General features: G+C 28.7%; 1 protein-coding gene across 2 annotated transcripts; it reads right to left on the bottom strand.

Annotated features, from left to right (window-relative positions):
- Positions 1 to 8,224: 8,224 nt before the first annotated feature.
- LOC142611715 (uncharacterized) lies at positions 8,225 to 19,942 on the bottom strand. Of its 2 annotated transcripts, XM_075783825.1 has the most exons (10): positions 19,800 to 19,942; positions 17,285 to 17,874; positions 17,009 to 17,158; positions 13,938 to 14,027; positions 13,583 to 13,663; positions 13,235 to 13,342; positions 13,008 to 13,154; positions 11,535 to 11,666; positions 9,814 to 10,160; positions 8,225 to 9,028 (listed from the first exon to the last, which is right to left on the bottom strand). In XM_075783825.1, the coding sequence occupies exons 2-10, from the start codon at positions 17,508 to 17,510 to the stop codon at positions 8,417 to 8,419; spliced, it is 1,893 nt and encodes a 630-aa protein (XP_075639940.1). In that variant the 5' UTR covers positions 17,511 to 17,874; positions 19,800 to 19,942; the 3' UTR covers positions 8,225 to 8,416. The 2 variants fall into 2 exon arrangements, with proteins under 2 accessions (XP_075639940.1, XP_075639941.1); XM_075783826.1 differs by lacking the exon at positions 19,800 to 19,942 and having other exon boundaries at positions 17,285 to 18,000.
- Positions 19,943 to 19,949: the final 7 nt, after the last annotated feature.

The following is a 19,949-nucleotide window of genomic DNA, read 5'->3' as shown; positions in this document are numbered from 1 at the left end:
AGATAAGCACATACAAAAAAAAGAATTTTGATACGCATTTTCCCTCCAAATACAAACAATCCTTTCTCTCAAATATTTCTAAATTGCAGTCAAAAGCAATAAATAAATAAATAATAATAATAATAGAACCCATCCTTCATGCAGCGAACTCTAATCCAAATAATCCAGATAATTATCACTACCTATAATCCAAATAATTATCACAAACGTAAGCTACATCTGAATAGAACATTACTAAAATAAAAACTTTTTGCTATACCCAACAAACCAAAAAAAAAAAAATTTGTCCTCACGCAGCACTATCCCCAGCTGCACATGCTAATGCTTACAAATTTTTATCAATCATCAATATTTCTTTCTTCTTATTAAAAAAAATAGTAAAATTGAAAGGTTAAAATTTGAAAATTGTATGGTTGGAGATTGAACATGTCGAATAAGCATAACAAATAGTAAACTAATTTTGTAAAAATTATGGGTATGGATCTAATAAAGGATTTACAATTAGATTGAAAAACTGGAAATGATTAAATTGAAACATACTACAATCAAAACCAAAACATAAAACCCAATCGAAATATTTGAAACACAAAAACAATCATTCTCATAAGTCTAATGAAATCTGAACAATAAAATAAAACTAATCAAACCAGAACAAAAAAAAAAAAAAAAAAATGTAGAATGCCGATCTCAACTTCTCTGCCTGTGATCTTATGCGTGTATGAGAGAGAATTTGTTTGTGTGAGAGAGTGAAAGAAAGAGAGAGCTTCTTGAATGCTTTGGAGTAGACGAAGAGAAGAAAAGAAAAAAGAAAAAAGGAAAGTGAAGAAGCTTCAGTGGAGTAGACGAAGAGAAAAAATGAAAAAAAATAAAAATTAAGAGAGCTTCAGTGGAGGAGTAGACGAAGAGAAGAAAAGAAAAAAGAAAAAAGGAAGGTGAAGATAGCTTCAGAGGAGACGAAGAGATGAAAAGAAAAAAGAAAAAAGAAAAAAGGAAGGTGAAGAGAGCTTCAGAAGAGCAGACGAAGAGATGAAAAGAAATAAAGTAAAGTGAAACAAGTGTTCAGACAACAAAAGAAAAAAAAAAAAAAAAAAGTAAAGAAGAGATAAGGGAAAGGTGTGGAGGAGAAAAAAAGAAGAAAAAAAAAAAAAAAAAACGTGAAAGTTAAAGCACAAAAGTTGTTAAAACTATATGAATAATATATGAATCTTAAAACTATAATAATAAAAGAAGGGATATATTTACAATATTTTCACAATAAATTATAAGTGTCTAGTTCTTATTAGTTTTAATTTAAATTTAAATTTAAAATTACATTTTAGTTTACGAATAACAACTTATATCAACTTATTATCTACAATTTATTATGTAAGTATTGTGAAAATGTTACTGATATAATATTTTTTTTAATAATAATTTTTAAAAAAAATATTAATACTAATATAAAGTTATAAACTATTGTATATTCTAAACTGCTTTTGGTCCTCATGTGATGGGTCAGAGACGTTAAATCAATAGAAGACACCAGTTCCTAAAAAAAAAAAATTAATAAAAAAATAATAATAATAATAAAGAAGAAGACACCACCAGTTCCTAAAAATAAAAAAATAAAAAAAAAATAATAATAATAAAGAAGAAGACACCACCAGTTCCTCAAAAAAAAAAAAAAAAAAAAACGTGAGAGTCAAAGCACAAAAGTTGTTAAAACTATATGAATAGATTATGAATCTTAAAACTATAATAATAAAAGAAGTGATATATTCATAATATTTTCACAATAAATTATAAGTGTCTAGTTGTTATTAGTTTTAATTTAAATCTAGAATTAAAATTACATTTTAGTTTACCAATAACAACTTATATCAATTTATTATCTATAATTTATTGTGTAAGTATTGTGAAAATGTTACTGATATAACATTTTTTTTAATAATAATTTTTAAAAAAAATATTAATATTAATATAAAGTTATAAACTATTGTATATTCTAAACTGCTTTTGGTCCTCACGTGATGGGTTAGAGACGTTAAATCAATAGAAGACACCAGTTCCTAAAAAAAATAAAAATAATAAAATAATAATAATAATAAAGAAGAAGACACCACCAGTTCCTAAAAAAAATAAAAATAAAAATAATAAAATAATAATAATAAAGAAGAAGACACCACCAGTTCCTAAAAAAAAAGAAAAAAAAAAAGAAAAAGGAAGAAACTTGAAAGTCAAAGCGCAAAAGTTGTTAAAACTATATGAATAGTATATGAATCTTAAAACTATAATAATAAAAGAAGTGATATATTCACAATATTTTCACAACAAATTATAAGTGTCTAGTTGTTATTAGTTTTAATTTAAATCTAGAATTAAAATTACATTTTAGTTTACCAATAACAGCTTATATCAACTTATTATCTGCAATTTATTGTGTAAATATTGTGAAAATGTTACTGATATAACATTTTTTTAATAATAATTTAAAAAAAAATTAATATTAATATAAAGTTATAAACTATTGTATATAAGGAAGTGTAAGTATTGTAAAGTTCTAAACTGCTTTTGGTTCTCACGTGATGGGTCAGAGAAGTTAAATCAATAGAAGACACCAGTTCCTAAAAAAAATAAAAATAATAAAATAATAATAATAATAATAAAGAAGAAGACACCAATAGTTCCTAAAAAAAAAATAATAATAATAAAGAAGAAGACACCACCAGTCCCACCCTCCCACTACCCAATAAAATACAATAATAAATTTTTTACTTTATTTTTTTATTTTTATAACTTATAAAAGATTTCCATCCACAATTTTTTAATTTTTAAATCATTTTGTACCATTTTTTTTTAATGTGGTCTTGTCTTGTCTCAAGGTCTTTTCTTTCACTTTTTTTTTAATTACATATATAACTTATAAGTTTATTGGATTAGATATAAACGATGTAGTTGCTTTTTTGCTGAATATAAGCTAATTAGTTACTATTATCATTTATAAAGATGCATAACATTTTATATGGATTTTTACAAAAAAATTAAATTTATAAAAATTCAAATAATATATATATATATATATATATATATATATATACACACACACACTATGAGTTTCATTAATATTATAATTATATAATTTTTTTATTTAAAAATAGCAGTAATTTTGAAACAGATCAAAGACAACAAAAACACACATTTTTTTTATGAGAAGTGCTACGTATAGAAACTAAATTGATTTATTCTAATCCTAGTTTGTATTTCAAGTTTTCAAAGACAATAAAAAAAAAAAAAACACACAATCATTTTTTTAATGAAAAGTATTACATTCACAATATTTTCACAACAGATCATAAGTGGTTAGTTGTTATTGGTTCAAATTTGATCCTAACACTAACGTTACTTTTTTACCTCAACAATAACAATTAGTAATAACTTACCACTTAGAATTTGATGTAAAAATGTTGGTGAAATTTTAAAACAATTGAATAATCAGATTGAGAAAAGATAATCATAAAGGTACACAACTAGTAATAACCTACTACTTAGAATTTGTTATAAAAATGTTGATGAAATTTTAGAACAATTGGATAATCAGATTGAGAGAAGTTAACCATAAAGGTACACAACTAGTAATAACCTACCACTTAGAATTTGTTGTAAAAATGTTGGTGAAATTTTAGAACAATTGGATAATCAGATTGAGAGAACATAACCATAATGGTACATAACACATGTCCATCATGCGCCATCCTTAGATTTGAAATCTAACGATTGGATTTAAAGATCATAATGAAATGTTAATTTTAGTAAATCATGGTCACAATCAAATGGTTGGATTTAGAGAAAGGCAAGGTTAAAGTTTAGTTAAAGTTGGTCAAACCCGGTCAAACTTAATAGATGGTCCAAGACTACTAGACTTTGTAAAATTCATATTCAAATCTTGATCATTGCGATTAAAGAGTATGGTGACATATTGGTGTTGGTGAAATTTGAGAACAATTGGATGGTCAAATTGAGAGAATATAGTCATAAAAGTACATAACATACGACCATCATGCGCCATCCTGAGATTTAAAATCTAACCATTGGATTCGAAGAGTGTAATAAAAGGATAATTCTAGTAAATTATGGTCACAATCAAACGGCTGGATTTAGAGAAAGGAGCAGTCAAAGTTAAGTTAAAGTGGGTCAAACCCAGTCAAACTTAATAGATGGTCTCGAGACCACTAGATTTTGTGAAATTCATATTCGAATCTTGATCATTGGGATTAAAGAGTATTGTGACATATTGGTGTCGGTGAAATTTGAGAACAATTGAATGATCAAATTGAGAGAACATAGTCATAAAGGGACGTAACATATGACCATCACGCGTCATCCTTAGATTTGAAATCTAACCGTTGGATTCGAAGAGTGTAATGAAAGGACAATACTAGTAAATTATGGTAATAATTAAATGGCTAAAATTTAGAGAACGGCGCGGTCAAATTATAGTTAAAGTTGGTCAAACTTGGTAAAACTTAATATATGGTCCCGAGACCACTAGATTTTGTGAAATTCATATTTGAATCTTGATCATTGGGATTGAAGAGTATGGTCACATATTGGTGTTGGTGAAATTTGAAAAAAATTGGATGGTCAGATTGAGAGAACATAGCCATAAAGGTACATAACATATGACCATCATGCGACATCCTTAGATTTGAAATCTAACTGTTGGATTTGAAGTGTGTAATGAAAGGATAATACTAGTAAATTATGGTCACAATCAAATGGCTAGATTTAGAGAAAGGCACGGTCAAAGTTTAGTTAAAATTGGTCAAACCCAGTCAAACTTAATAAATGGTTCCGAGACCACTAGACTTTGTGAAATTCATATTCGAATCTTGATCATTGAGATTGAAAAGTATGGTGACATATTGGTGTTGGTGAAATTTGAAAACAATTGGATGATTAGATTGAAAGAACATAGTCATAAAGGTATATAACGTATGTCCATCACGCGTCATCCTTATATTTGAAATCTAACCGTTGGATTTAAAGAGTGTAATGAAAAAATAATTCTAGCAAATTATGGTCACAATCAAACGGCTGGATTTAGAGAAATGCAAAGTCAAAATTTAGTTAAAGTTGGTCAAACCCGATCAAACTTAATAGATGGTCTCAAGACCACTAAACTTTGTGAAATTAGGTTCAGTGGGAAGGTTTTGATTGGATTATTGGGTATTGGAGTAGTTGTTAGAAAATGTTAATGAAGAAATACTTTTGAAAGATGATGAACATCATGTTAATATTAACTTGGATAAAGTTGATGAGACAAAATGATGACAAATTTTATAATTTTTGCTCATATATCATGTATTACAACTTTTGATTTTAATTAATTTGAATAAGTATGTTATAAATATATTTTAATTTGATTTATTTACTTTCTTTTGGTAAATATTATTACATAATTGATTATTGAATTGGTTATTGGTTGAATATATTATGAATTTATAATGAATATACCTTTCATATATTTATAATGAACTTATTAGTTTAGTAAATATTGACTAATACCTTTCTTATGACACATGATACAGAAAAATCAAAAATTGATTCACGATACGATTCACATTTTGATAACTATGAGAATTAGTTATTATTTTGAGTGGAATTGAAACTTTCTCAATTTTTATTATTTTATCGATTTCAAGTTTCAAATGGGTAACATTATGATTTGAGAGTATTTTGAAGCAACAAGCCCTCCGTTGTCATATTTTTTCTTCTTCTTTTTTTTTTTAAACGGATTTGAAAGTTTTAAGTTACTTTAGAGGTTTTAAATGTATTTTGGTCATTATATAAGTTTGGGGGTATTTTGGTCATTTTGACGAGGTTAATGGTATTTTTATCATTTCAAATATTTTAAAGGAATTTATGTCATTTTAAATATTTTAAGAGGGATTTGGAGGATTTGATATATAAAAAAAAATCATATTATATCAAAATTGTTTTAGAAACACATTAGTGACGACAATATTTGTCTTCATTAAAAGATCCCTTATAACGACAACCTAATTCGTTGCTAATATATAATATGCTTCCCTCCAATAATTCCCACCACTTTTTGAGAGTGAAAATTTTACCCTCCATAATATTTAGGTAGATATATTTGCGATGACATGTTGTGTCCTCGCAAATAGGTTTCTAATAGCGACCACTAATGTGTCATCGCCGATAAATAAAGCATATATATAATTTACTTATTATATATTTTTGGCCACATATCTGTGATGAAACATAAAGTCGTCACTAAAGATGATTATTAGCGACGATAGATATCGTCATTAAAATAAACCTTATTTTAGTGATGTAAATGTCGTTGCAACAAAATTTATTATCATTGCTAAAAGTTTCCCTCCATTTTCCAAAAGTAAATAAAATTCCCTCCATGACGTTAGCGACAACTTATTAGCGACTACCTTAGTGTTGTCGCTAAAATACACTTATTTGCAATGAACATTTATTATCGTCGCTAATGTATGCCTAATAGTGACAACTTTTTGGTCGTCGCTAAAACATTGGTCGCAAAAGACTAAAATTCTTGTAGTGACGTTAAGCTTCATAGAAAATTAATTCTTTTTCCTGCAGCTTGTACATTCTCGAGTCTTGACATGAACAGTTTTGAGCAGTGTCTAACACCTATCCTAGACATGTTTTTGTTCTCGATTAGCCAACACATACAAGTTGAAATTCTAAACATTTAATCCAAAATCTTTAGAACCTAACAACATCAATTTTAAAAAATGAAACTTAAAAATTAAAATCTCATCTCAAATTGTACTATGCAAACACTAAATAAAAAACATTAGCGATTTTCATTGTCACATTTGTAAATAAAGCAAAAAACCCTTTTTTGGTTCCTATGTCTCACTTTTTTTAATGACATTTTCTCAACATAATGAGATTGACATAATTAAATACAGAGGTCAGATATTTTTTGCTAGTATGTACACATTTAATCAAGTCTCATTCACATAAACTTGTTCACAAATATATTATTATGTTTGAATTTCACTTGTTTAATAATCAAGCCTAAACTTAAGTATGAGATTGGCATATATGAACATAAACAAATATTTTCTTAAGTCAAGCTATAGTTATTCATAATAAATAGTACGACTTATTTGTAGTCCTATTTCTAACTAGCTCAGGTGGCTAGATTACTCAAAAAGATGTGAGCATTGGACATCAACATATTTGTTTAGACGATGACTAATATAACAAATTTAAATGAAGCTGACCAACTCTATAAAATTTTATTTCCTATAAACTATATATAAAGTTAGAACATAAAAAAATATTTTCTGAGTAATCTAGCTAAATATATATGAACATAAACAAATATTTTCTTAAGTCAAGTTCTAGTTATTCATAATAAATAGTACGACTTATTTATAGTCCAATTTCTAACTAGCTCAGGTAGCTAGATTACTCAGAAAGATGTGAGCGTTGGAATTACATGTTAAAGCATCAACATATTTGTTTAGACAATGACTAATATAACAAATTTAAATGAAACTAATCAACTCAATACAATTTTATTGCCTACAAACTATATATAAAGTTAGAACATAAGCAAATATTTTTTGAGTAATCTGGCTAAATATATATGAACATAAACAAATATTTTCTTAAGTCAAGTTCTAGTTATTCATAATAAATAGTACGACTTATTTATAGTCCAATTTCTAACTAGCTCAGGTAGCTAGATTACTTAGAAAGATGTGAGCGTTGGAATTACATGTTAAAGCATCAACATATTTGTTTAGACAATGACTAATATAACAAATTTAAATGAAATTGACCAACTCTATAAAATTTATTTTCTACAAACGATATATAAAGTTGAACATAAACAAATATTTTCTAAGTAATCTAGCTAAATATATATGAACATGAACGAATATTTTCTTAAGTCAAGCTCTAGTTATTCATAATAAATAGTACGAATTATTTATGGCCCTATTTCTAACTAGCTTAGGTAGCTAGATTACTCAGAAAGATGTGAGCATTGGAATTACATGTTAAAGCATCAATATTTGTTTGAACAATGACTAATATAACAAATTCAAATGAAACTGACCAACTCTATAAAATTTTATTTCCTACAAACTATATATATATAAAGTTGAATTCACAACATTTAAATTTATAATGGTAATAAAAAATAGAACAGTCTGACAAATTGAACTCCCAATAGCAAATTGTAGTCCAACAACTTAATTAAGAAGGTAGATAATTTTCAATTCACTCAAATGAATATGTTTTGCTTTATTGAAATAGAACACACAGTACAAGTCCAGCATCAATATTGTTGGAGAAAGTGTCTCAATATCATTAATAACCTGAGTCATCAGACTCTTGAAGAACATAGGAAAGTAAATACTAGTTAATCTTCCGAAAGCCAATGAGGAATACTCACTCTGTATTTACGTTGTGGCACCTTCTTCAAGGTAGCCCACACCAAATGAAAGTAGAGTGGAAACACTGCCATAGAAAACAATGTTACCAGAGCGTAGGTCACTATATACGAGGTGGAAGACACAAATTTTAGTTGATTCCTAAAGATGAAGAAATGTCCGGTTGTGAAAGATACCAAGGTAGAAGCTATGGACATGTAGAATGCTGTTAAACCCAGCAAAAGCTTCCATGGTAAGGCGTGGCGGAAATCTTTTTCTCTATACCCAGATGTGAGAATTGAAAGGAACATGACCACTGCTATGAGTGAAGTGTAGAAGGAGACAAAGGATGAGCTGGCGAAAATTTTGGATGCCTCGCTGTGTTTATTTCCTTCAACAACCTCAGGCAAGTTGGTTGCCGTGGAAAAGGTACTTGTGACAAAAAGACCTGCTACGACTGAGCATGCATTTGCTGTGCTGCTAAGCCAATCCCCTCCTTGTTTAACAAGATCCTCATGTGTTTTGGTGAAAATCTCCTCTGGGGTTTGGCCTTTCTTGTTGAGGAGAGGAAGGAGGCTTCTTTCCATGGAGTTCTTTATGTACTGTGTTCCACAAACAAACAAACAAACAAAAAATAACAAAAAAGAGAAGGGAAAGACAAGGTTAATTATTGTTTCATACTTTCACTACATCTATGGTTGTAAATTGAACCTAAGACCTAGCATAGTAGAAGCTAAGGAACGCATTAATTTGTTTCTTTCTAAGAGCAAGATCCAATTGATAACCCTGATATAGTAGTTTCAAACATGCTGTAGTTAAGTGGTGGTCTCTGTCCTCTATCCAAGATCGACGTGCTCTCTCTCTAGTTGTATTAAAAACAAATTTTGAAAATTTTATACAAAATATATCTCCCCCTTTGTGTTTATAACAAAATCAAATGTTGAAAAATAGTTTGTCTTAATTATCCTTAAACCTAGTTAGTGGGGAGTTCAAACTTTTTTTAATAATGTTATGTTCACAATATTTTCATAATAAATTTTAGGTGACAAATTGATATTGGTAGGTAAAAAATTGATGTCAATGGTGGACTCATATTAATGGCAAGTTGATATACTTGATAATAATTTAAAATTTTGAGATAAACATTAACTATTTAAGATTTAAAAAAAAATTATCTCGTAAAGAGCAATAATTTAGTTAGTTTTACGGGTAAAGTCTTTTATCTTTAAATGAGATATATGGTTTGAATCTTACCAAAAACTAATTGATTTTTTGATTTAATGATAAAGAAAAATTATCACGAAGTAAACGTCATATGTAGAAATTTCGTAGCATATATCAACAACAAATAAAAGTCCTCTTAAACTTGGATGTTTTGGGCTCGTACCTCATACCATCTGATTTCCCATTGCATTTGGGATGCTGCTCCTGGAACTGGCCAATTAAATTCCGCTTTTGTTGCAGCAAGATGCAGTACACTGTTACCTTTATTATCCACTTCACTAAATAAGCTTTCTTTTATAAATTTCTTCTTCTTAAGAGAGAGTAGGAGTTCATATACACAAGGTTGCTTATGCTCCACTGTCAATAGCACTATGTTCTTTTGGTCTTTATCCACATCATACATGGCCACAGGATAAATTTCAAGGATTTTTCTAACCATTTCAGTAATTCCATTCTTCGCTGCCATTAGTATTACATCTGTAGGCTCAATTTCTCCTTCTTTTTCTTTCTCTGTCAATGCATAAGACAATAATTTTAACTTCAATTATAACCAAATCTTGGTAATAAATCAGATCTTGAACTTCGAATTATTTTTGTTGGAAAATGAACATGACATTTTGATACATTGATAATTGAACATATCTTTCTAGAAATGTACTATAAAATTATTCATGTAGGAAATTGATTAAGTACATGTATGAATGTTATGAGGGAGGATCAAAGTTGTGGTGAATGAAGAAATAGATGAAACTGCAGAGGCCATTTCCTGGATAAAGGAACATAGGGTCTTACAAAGATTTAGAGATGGTGTGCAAGGCATATATAATATGGGACGGATGGGTATATTCTGACACATATTGGCACATCATGCCTGAGTTGTAAAAGATAGAAAATTCTATGTGGAGCGTGATGTGAAACCACTTTTTTTTTTTTTTTTTGGTACTAGTAAAACCTTCCTTTTAATTTCATAATTTTGTCACGATACTTCACTTTTGAAAAAAAAAAAAAATTTAACCAACAAGACTATTTAAATCTCTTCCAATATGATATTTTATGTTTGATTTCAGGATATTTTTGTTAGTATTCCGAATATCCATAATATATTTGTTTATTTATGACAATGAAATTCCTACATAACACAGTATTTTACAAATAGAATTTTTTGAAATAATTAAATATGAAAGATACTTAATGATCAAATTATTAACGAAAATTGATGGTATGACTGACATGAAAACTAAATCATACATAAATGACCATAATTTTTAAATCATAACTAGTAAAATTGAAAGCAAATTCAAACGTTAAGGCCAAAAATGTACCATAATCTATTTTTTACCTATCCTAAACTCTATTTTATAATTTTCCTTCACTCTTCTATATCTTATTTTCATTCTTATAATTTTCTTTTGAAACTTGTTGGGTAAAAGTTTTTTTTTTTTTTTTTTCACATGAGATTTTTGTTTTCATCAATTTAATATGTGCATATAATCAGGGGAGAGGGAGGAGGTCCATGGCGCTCTGACTATTGAGCAAACCCCTCCCTTCTACATACATACATACATACATATATATATGTGTGTGTGTGTGTCCCTTTGGATTATGAAAAGTATTCTATCTTTTTGTTTTGAAAAAAAAAAAAAAAAGGTATTATATCTATGTAAATGATTAATAATGCAGTTGTTTTTTTCCCTCTATATTTAGTTTTATATGATATGTAATGTAACTCATTAAACAAAGTGTATTCCCTGACATAAGTCAAAATCTTTAGTTGCCATGATCTCATGTTATGTTATTGATTTTGATATGTCTTTAAGATAAGTTATTCTTAATGTCTGATAAAAAAAAAAAGTTATTCTTAATGTACGTATTCGTTTCACTTACCATCTTGAGCCATGTCGCACAGAAATTGCATGAAGTTGATGCATGTTTGGTAGTTCCTGGGAAATTTGTCTTCACATATTTTTGTCAATTGTCTCGTATTGATTTTCTCGGGCGCATCAGCCTGCGGTGTACCTTCCAAAAAAAAGAAAAACAAAGAATAACAATGACAAGTAATGTTGAAGGTATCCTTCAACGAATAAAGATGTGTACGGGTATAACCCATATGAATCGGAGTTATGACAGAATTCTTTGCGAAACGCAATGTGAAACCCTCTTCTTCTTTAGTTTTTTTTATTTGTCTAAGTGAAATCTTCCTTTCAAATTCTTAATTTGAAACAAAACTTTACATTCAAAGCATATTTCATTATACCAAAGAAAGCCAGAACGTAGGTAAGTTCTATGTTCCCAAAAGTAGATAAGTAAATCTTTGATGGAAGTATATTTTATTTTTTATAAATAAAAAATGCTAAACCTTGTAATATATATATATATAAAAGGCTATGTTTTTTTTTCCATATGTTTATCTGGGCTTCCTAAAAAAAATTTTGTTGTCCCATATTTCATTTACTAGATTTTCTTTTTAAAGATCGTAATATAAGTTAAGAGATTAAATATTATATACATAATGAATAATTATTTAAACCATATACAATTAAAAGTTTTGACACCTTTTAGTTTTTCCAAAAGATGCAAGATTTAAATCTCTTCTCCTCCATTATAATAGTTAAATTAAATTAAATTAATAATAATAATAATAATAATAATAATAATAATAATAATAATAATAATAATAATAATAATAATAAATGGGGTAATTACATTTTTTTCTTGAGTTTTGAAAAAATGACATTCTACTCCAAACTTGAAGGAAAAAATAAATTTTTCTCCACTTGATATTTGTTTGACTAAATTTTGTTAAATTAATATTTAAAATATTGTAATCTATATTGCCCTTTGCTTAAAGGTCAATTTCCAAAATTATCCTCAATTTCAAAATTAAAATCACTTATTTTAAATTTTTAATTAAAGTGTATTTTAAAATATTAAATTTTTAAGTATGACTTTTGCTTTCAACATGTTATGGAGAGATTTGACGTTGTAAGTGTTTTAGTGCTTGATATATTGTGTGTTTTTATTTTAAATTTATCAATTATGTTTTTTTTTTTATCATGGTTAAACTTTTGTAAAAAGATTTTTAAAGAAATTTAAAATATTTAGTTATTATTATAAATAAAAAAAGGGAAAGTGTTAATTTTTTCAAGCTTTAAAAGAAGGTAAGTATTTTTTTTTTCTTTTTAAGTTTGAGGTGAGATGTCATTCTCCCATACTTCAAGAGGGGGAGTGTTATTACCTCTAAATAAATAAATAAAACTATTTATAATAGGAAAATAATTCTAAATCGAAAAAAATAGTAATTATCTTTTAAAAAAAAAAGTCTAGAATATAATTAGGACTACTGGACTAGACAGTTACCTTTTTCAAGCTTTTTGTCTACGCTTTTGCGTACTGATGGCGGAATCGGATACATCTCAGCGTACTTCAACAGTTCGTTCATGATCAGAATAGACCATGTGTGCCTCTCCTTCGTCCTCCTTACCTCCTTTGCCTTCTTCAAAGGTTCTAAAAATATACCACCAATATATGAGCAAGGAAATATATAAAGAAAACAGAACAGAAAATAGTGGAAGGTGAATGAATACCAATAAATAAATATCGCAATGCCTTGAAGACAAGTTTTACAAACAAACAGCAGGTTTTGTAATTAGATGGAAATTGATGCTCTCGAGCTCCATTGCGTGAGTCGTATCCTACAGTACAAAATTGATCCTTATCAATCCATAACTTCATTCTCTTAAATAGACCAATCGCAACAGAATCACTAGTCAAACCACTAAAATGAATTTGGGTAGTAGTTACTCAGAAAAATAAATAAAAATTGTGGGGAAGTTTTTTTCTCAAACTTCTTAGCCACAAGCACACAATTAGTGTTATCATTTTTCTTTCTCATAACATATTGTAGTGTGAACATTTCTTGCTTTGATATCTACCTCCCCAGGTAAAGTGGCGTCTTCCAGGGTCCTCTGCATCAACTTCGCCGACTGCTTTTTTTGAACTTTTTCTCTCAAATGCTGACAATGAAAATTAAGGATGTCAGTTATAAAAGATATCCCTAATGAAATTGTCATTATTAATGGTTCAGTACACATAATGAATAGTCATTCCATAGGATTAACTATTCCTTGCAATGACAAGGTAACCAAACAATTGAATGATGGTTACAAATGAATAACTATTTCATTTTTGGATTTTTTATTTTATTTTATTTTTTTAATATCCAATGTCCATTTAGTTTTTTCTCTATCTACTTGAACACACTAATAATGTTAAATGTACATTTCTCACTTTGGTGTTTACCTCCATGGGTGACTCGTTCTTTTTCAAGGTTCTGATCATCTGCTCGCGAAATTAGTTCCTCCTCTGTTGTGGAAAATGCTGAAATGAAAGCAGCTTAGTAACAAACCACATTGTAAATGATTTTTTCAAGCTACAAGATGATGATATGTAAGATCGGGTCATACTACAAGGAAATGAACTTTAATCTCCCTAGTTACTCTTATTGCGCTATTTTTTGCTGATTTCTGATAGGAGGTTGTGAATCTGTCAAGAAATATTTTGCCATAGATACAGAATATGAAGAACAATTATTATATATATATATATATATATATATATATATTTTTTTTTTTTTTATGAAAAAAAAAGTAGGGATAGCGACTTAAGTTGACGTCTTTCACCTAGGCGTGACCATAGTAATACTTTACCTGCTAGGCCTAGGCATGCAGGAGTAGAATCTGAATAAGCTATAACTATGCAGCCCCATTGAGAACACTAGTGAACATAAACTTAAAGTAAGGAGTTTTTTATTTTTATTATTTTTTTTTATCCCAATTGCTTCCTGTTACAGGATTAGAATTTGAGACCTTTACCTCTAAACCCTTAAGAATGAGTCCATAACCACTAGGCCAACCACCCCCAGAGGTAACAATTAAAATATATTACTCACTCTCAAAGCATTTTAATTATAGATACACCACTTCCGCACACTTTTGGCACAATGATCACTTCATAAGTATAAGTGCTTGTGGGGTGTGGAGGGCAATGGTTATGGTTCAAGTCTTCATGAGGGAGTTTTATACATATTTACATTTAAAATTTTTATATTGTATAAAAAAAAATTATAGATGCACTAGTCCTTTCAAAACAAATATTCCACCTATAACTATAATAGTTGTGTTTGTTAAATAGACATAACTATTGGAAGGGTTGTGTCTATTGAGCTTGAATATTCCAAATGAATGGCTTCACGTTGAATATATTATAAATTTATAACTAGTCCAGCGGAAACATTGGGTGTGTGATGCACACTGATTACAGTATGATTGCCCTCACATTCCGTCATCTTCTACTTGATCACACTACAATATAAATGATATATAATATTATAGTTAAGCATAATTTTGTTGCTACCAGAATTTGATTGGACAAAGCTATTCACAAAGCTGGTTTAGACAAAGATATGTGTCAGCTCATTACTTAGTGATTCATTAAACAATTCATATGTATTAGTAAAAATATCACATGATTTTTTAAATAGGTAACGTAAAAGCACACATGAAATGTTTTATCAATTATTAAATAGAGTATTGAAATTTTTTTCATTCAAATTGTTTTCAAGGTAAGTTTTTTCATAATTATTATGGCAAACTCTACTCTATGCATACACATGCATGTTAGTGTAAGAATATGACTAAACATACATGCACAGCTTTTGTCACCACAATCAAATTACATCCTTCTCTAGTCATGCTCTTCCACTATAATAGCATACTGTAGGTGACTTTGATTCACTATCTTGTGATCAACATTATAACCCCATGGCTAAGAACATAGTCTACAGCCATGCCATCATGATAAATGATAACCTTTATTGAACACGTGTTAATCTTGCATATTATTATTTTAACTAGTGTCCACAATATGCCAGTATCTTGGGAAAATATTAGTTTACATTGTATTAATTAATAATGTAAACCTACATTATAGACACGAAAATGTGTATAATTTTTTTAAAAATATACAATATTGTATATATTTTTTTGCAAATGTGCAGTGGGAGCTCTACAAATTTTTTTTTTCAGGGGAGTAACTAAGAAAATTAAATAAAACAAAATTTAATAAAAAGAAAACTTGAATATATCTAAATATTGACCAAAAAAAAAAAAAAAACCACACAAATACATGAACTTTTACAATTACCTTCTACTGAATTTTTATATTTTGAAATCATTATAATATAATTCATTATCAGTTGTTATTATTTATAATATCTTTCTACGGTTAACATTTCAATTGTGCCGGACAAAGAAGAATCACATAACATGTTTCATCTAAAAGTTTCCATATCTTTACTCTTTTATATATATATATATATATATATATATATATATATATATATATATATATATATATCCCATAATACTTATTAGGTATTGCAAAATGGTCTCAATCTTTTATATCTTATTTTAATTTGGCCTCTAACTTTTTAATTATGTCAATTTAATTTTTTAACATTTTCAGTGTCATGTTAATTTATTCTCTATCATTATGATATTATGTATTTCTTAGATGAAAATAAGAAAAATAATAAATTAAAAAAGAAAAAAAAAAGTTCTCACTCTCTCGGCCTCTCCCCTCACCAACGTCACTCTCAAGTTCTCGACCTCATACCTACGCAAAACCCGCATCTTTCTCTTTCCTCTCTTTCTCCGTTGCTTACAACTTTGAAGCTGATTTCAGCTTCTTTAACGCCCAAGAAATTTTACATTGCAAAAGTTATATTTAAATTCAAAAGAAATTTTAATATGTCAGCTTTTTTCATATATTTTATATTTTTCTAAAGCCAACCCTTCAATCATGGGATGAACTACCATCTAAAAAAAAAAAGTATTAACATCAATGCATTTGTCTTTGGACCTAGTCACTTTATACCCCAATAGGCGCTGGTGCAGATTTGAGAAGTCCCAGCTTTCAAATGGTCTGGGAACCTACGGATGCTTGCAGAAAAGAGGTCAAAGAACAAGTACTGTGGTTTCACATATAATACATAGACTACTTTGAGTGGAAATTAAGCCCTGGATATGCATATTAATTAACCCTTCATATATATATATATATATAGCAACAACTAATTAAATTGGAAATAAATGTAGATAAAAATTTGAAGGAACTTGAGTTCTGTAAGTGCTGATAATTTAATCCGGTGACACTAATCTTTTTTTCTTTCTTCAAACTGATATATTAAATGAGGGAGTGCATGGGTTACGTAGGAGCAAATGAAAAGAATTCAGACAAAATCAGTGACTTGATGAGATAAGCTATATATCAATCTGGAAAAATTTATAGCATGTACTTACAATGATAGATGATACTTTCAAACCATCGGAAATTGCTGCCACTTTTGAAGGCGGAAGGCTTACTCGCTAGGAGATGGAGAGGGGTCATGCCAGCATTATTACGATGGTTTACAAGGTCTTCATACCGACGAAGTATTATTAAGGACATTTCTGCCAAGCACAATAACCAGCAAATATGACTTAATAATTCTATCGTATCTAATAATTAACAACCTATCATGCACAACTTTCCAATAGTCATAAAATTAAAATATTTGCTCACATTTATTTACTCACCATAATGTTCTTCAGAGAGGGCACAATGGAGAATAGAGTCACCATTATTCCTTTTACAGTAATTGGAGCGTTCATCAGGGCGGCATATAGAATGGAGGTAAAGGAAAGCATCGTTGTGACCATGAAGTGCTGCTGAGAAGAGAGGGGTCTCACCTTCATTGTTACGAACACTTAGCAACGTTGTTGAGTACTCTGCGCTATGAAAATCAGTGATGATGCGACACATATTCTCGCTCCCCACTGATGCTGCATCGTGGAGAAGGGTATCTCCTTTGGCGTTTTTCTTTTTTCAAAAAAGATGTCTCGTGAAGACTTTCCGAAGATAATTGTTGTACCAGACGTTCAAAAATATTTTCTTGCTTAGTGTGGACTGCTAGATGGAGTACTGTGTCCCCTAACTTGGTGATCGAAATATCGAAAAGCCAGTTTGCTGCTTCACATATTCTCTGGACTTCATCCCAATCACCTTTAGCGGCACTTTGAGACAATCTTTCTGCTTCCTTCTTCAAGGTCGGGGATCCAGCAAGGGGATTTTCCTTTGATGGTGGGCCCATTTCTTGAAGCCAACTTGAATCAAAAGCATCCATCAACTTAGAAAAATGAAGATGAAAAATGGACAGAATTAGGATTAGGGTTGTGGAACAAATTTGCAACAATTGTTTTAAAATTTTTTTATTTATTTTAAATATCGTTATGTTCTAGAAAACGAGTCTCGTGCTAATGCAAGCCTACGAACCCCGTACCATCCCTATGCCAAAAAAAAAAAAAAAAACAAAGAAAAGAAAAGAAAAAGAAAAAGAAAAGAAAAAGGGACAAAGAGAAAGGAAAAAAAAAAAGAAAAAAGAAGGAAGAAGAAAAAGAAGAGACATTTCTAAACAATGAAATATTTTATCTTTGTGACATTCGAAGTCTGAGATTTAAAGCCCCACCTATCATAAAAAGCACTAAAGAAAATATATATCTTACAAGCTAAAAGTAATATATATCCTATAAAATATGGAAATTTTTTAAAAAATAAATAAAATTTCTATTTTATGATGACAGGAATTTCGCATACCATTTAGAGGTCCATTTTTATTAGTAATTTGACCATCCTTGATAAGTTTTTTTTTTTTTTGCCTAAAAGAATAAAAAAATTCTTGTATTTTCACAACATTTTAGCGAGCTAGTATTTTGTGAAATAGTTACATATAAAAGGTACTTAAAGGTTAGATTACTAAAGGAATAGACCATAGGACCAATATACAAGCATGAAAGGCCAAAAATAAATAAAACCTGAAGGGCCAAAATGAAAGACATTAATTTGGGAAGAAAAAGAAAAAAGAAATTGTAGTGCACTTCATTAACTAATTCATTTAATTTTTTTTATAAGAAAAGTAAAAAAAAAATATATGAAAAGTTGTGATTATTGGAGTACATAGTGAAACAAAAACAAAAAAAAGGTACAAATGATGTCTATACGTGATAGTTCACTTGAGATGATTTGGTCATATTCAAAAGAGAACAATTGATTCACCAGAAATGAAGAGTGAATTGATCCAATTTGAGCTAGGGAATGAAAATAGGTGGAGAAAAACCCAAAATAACATTAGTAGAAGTAATAAAAATTGATTTATCAATTAAGAAATAGCAAAGAATATGACGTCAAATAAAATAGAATGGAGGGATAAAAAATATGTGGTTGACCATAACTAATTTTTTAAGAATCTATAGTCGACCCAAAAAATTTGGAATTAAGATTTGTTGTCATTGACATATTATTTTGTGAAAAGAATGAGTAGTACATAGTACGCTGTACTCCATGAATGCTAAATAATTACTCAAGAAAATAAAACAATTTCTAAATCATTAAATCAACATTAAATAAATTAAATTGAAGGGATGATTTCCTACAATGAATTTTTAGAGTAGCATCTATGATGAAATTATTCGATAAACTAGATATATTATAGAAAATGATAGTCTCTTTTTAAAATAGATTCATTTTATGATTTAGATTGAATATTACAAATTTAAAGGTGTATCTAGTATCATATTATATTTTCATATAAAATTAGGTCTCACATATGGATCTTAAATATGAGAGAAAATGGACATTTACCCATTTCGCCAAAACTTTTCAGCAAAATCTCCCGTATCTTCAACTGATTAGGAAATGTCCATATTTTGAAACTCGATTTCTAAAAATTGAGTTTCAATTTAAAACTCGATTTTCTAAAAAAATTTTGAAATATATATATATATATATATATATATATATTTTTTAAATTCTGGAACTCGAGTTCCATGTGAAGTACTTGAGTTCATAGAATTCGAGTTCCTTGAAAAAATTCAAGTGGATCTTCCCTGAAGTACTCGAGTTCCTACCAGGATCTTCCCTAATTAGTTTTAGACATGAGACATTTTGCTGGAAAGTTTGTGAGGAATAGGTAAAAGCTTATTTTGGCCCTTAAATATGTTACCCATATGTAAGAGGAAAATTTAGTACACGAAACAATTTTTTGCATTAGCATACCTTATTGTCCTTTGTTAACGTAGGAGACAAGGGGAGTTCACCAAACTTGTCATCATGTATTTCTATATTTGTTTCCATTTCAGTACCTTCAGTCTTCATAAATAATCCTTTTAGAATTTGGAGGCTACAATCCTGACAAATTTCTAGCGG

Source organism: Castanea sativa, chromosome 10 (genome assembly GCF_040712315.1).
Source record: "Castanea sativa cultivar Marrone di Chiusa Pesio chromosome 10, ASM4071231v1".
Classification (NCBI taxonomy): domain Eukaryota; kingdom Viridiplantae; phylum Streptophyta; class Magnoliopsida; order Fagales; family Fagaceae; genus Castanea; species Castanea sativa.
This window is presented reverse-complemented; position numbering and strand designations above follow the sequence as displayed.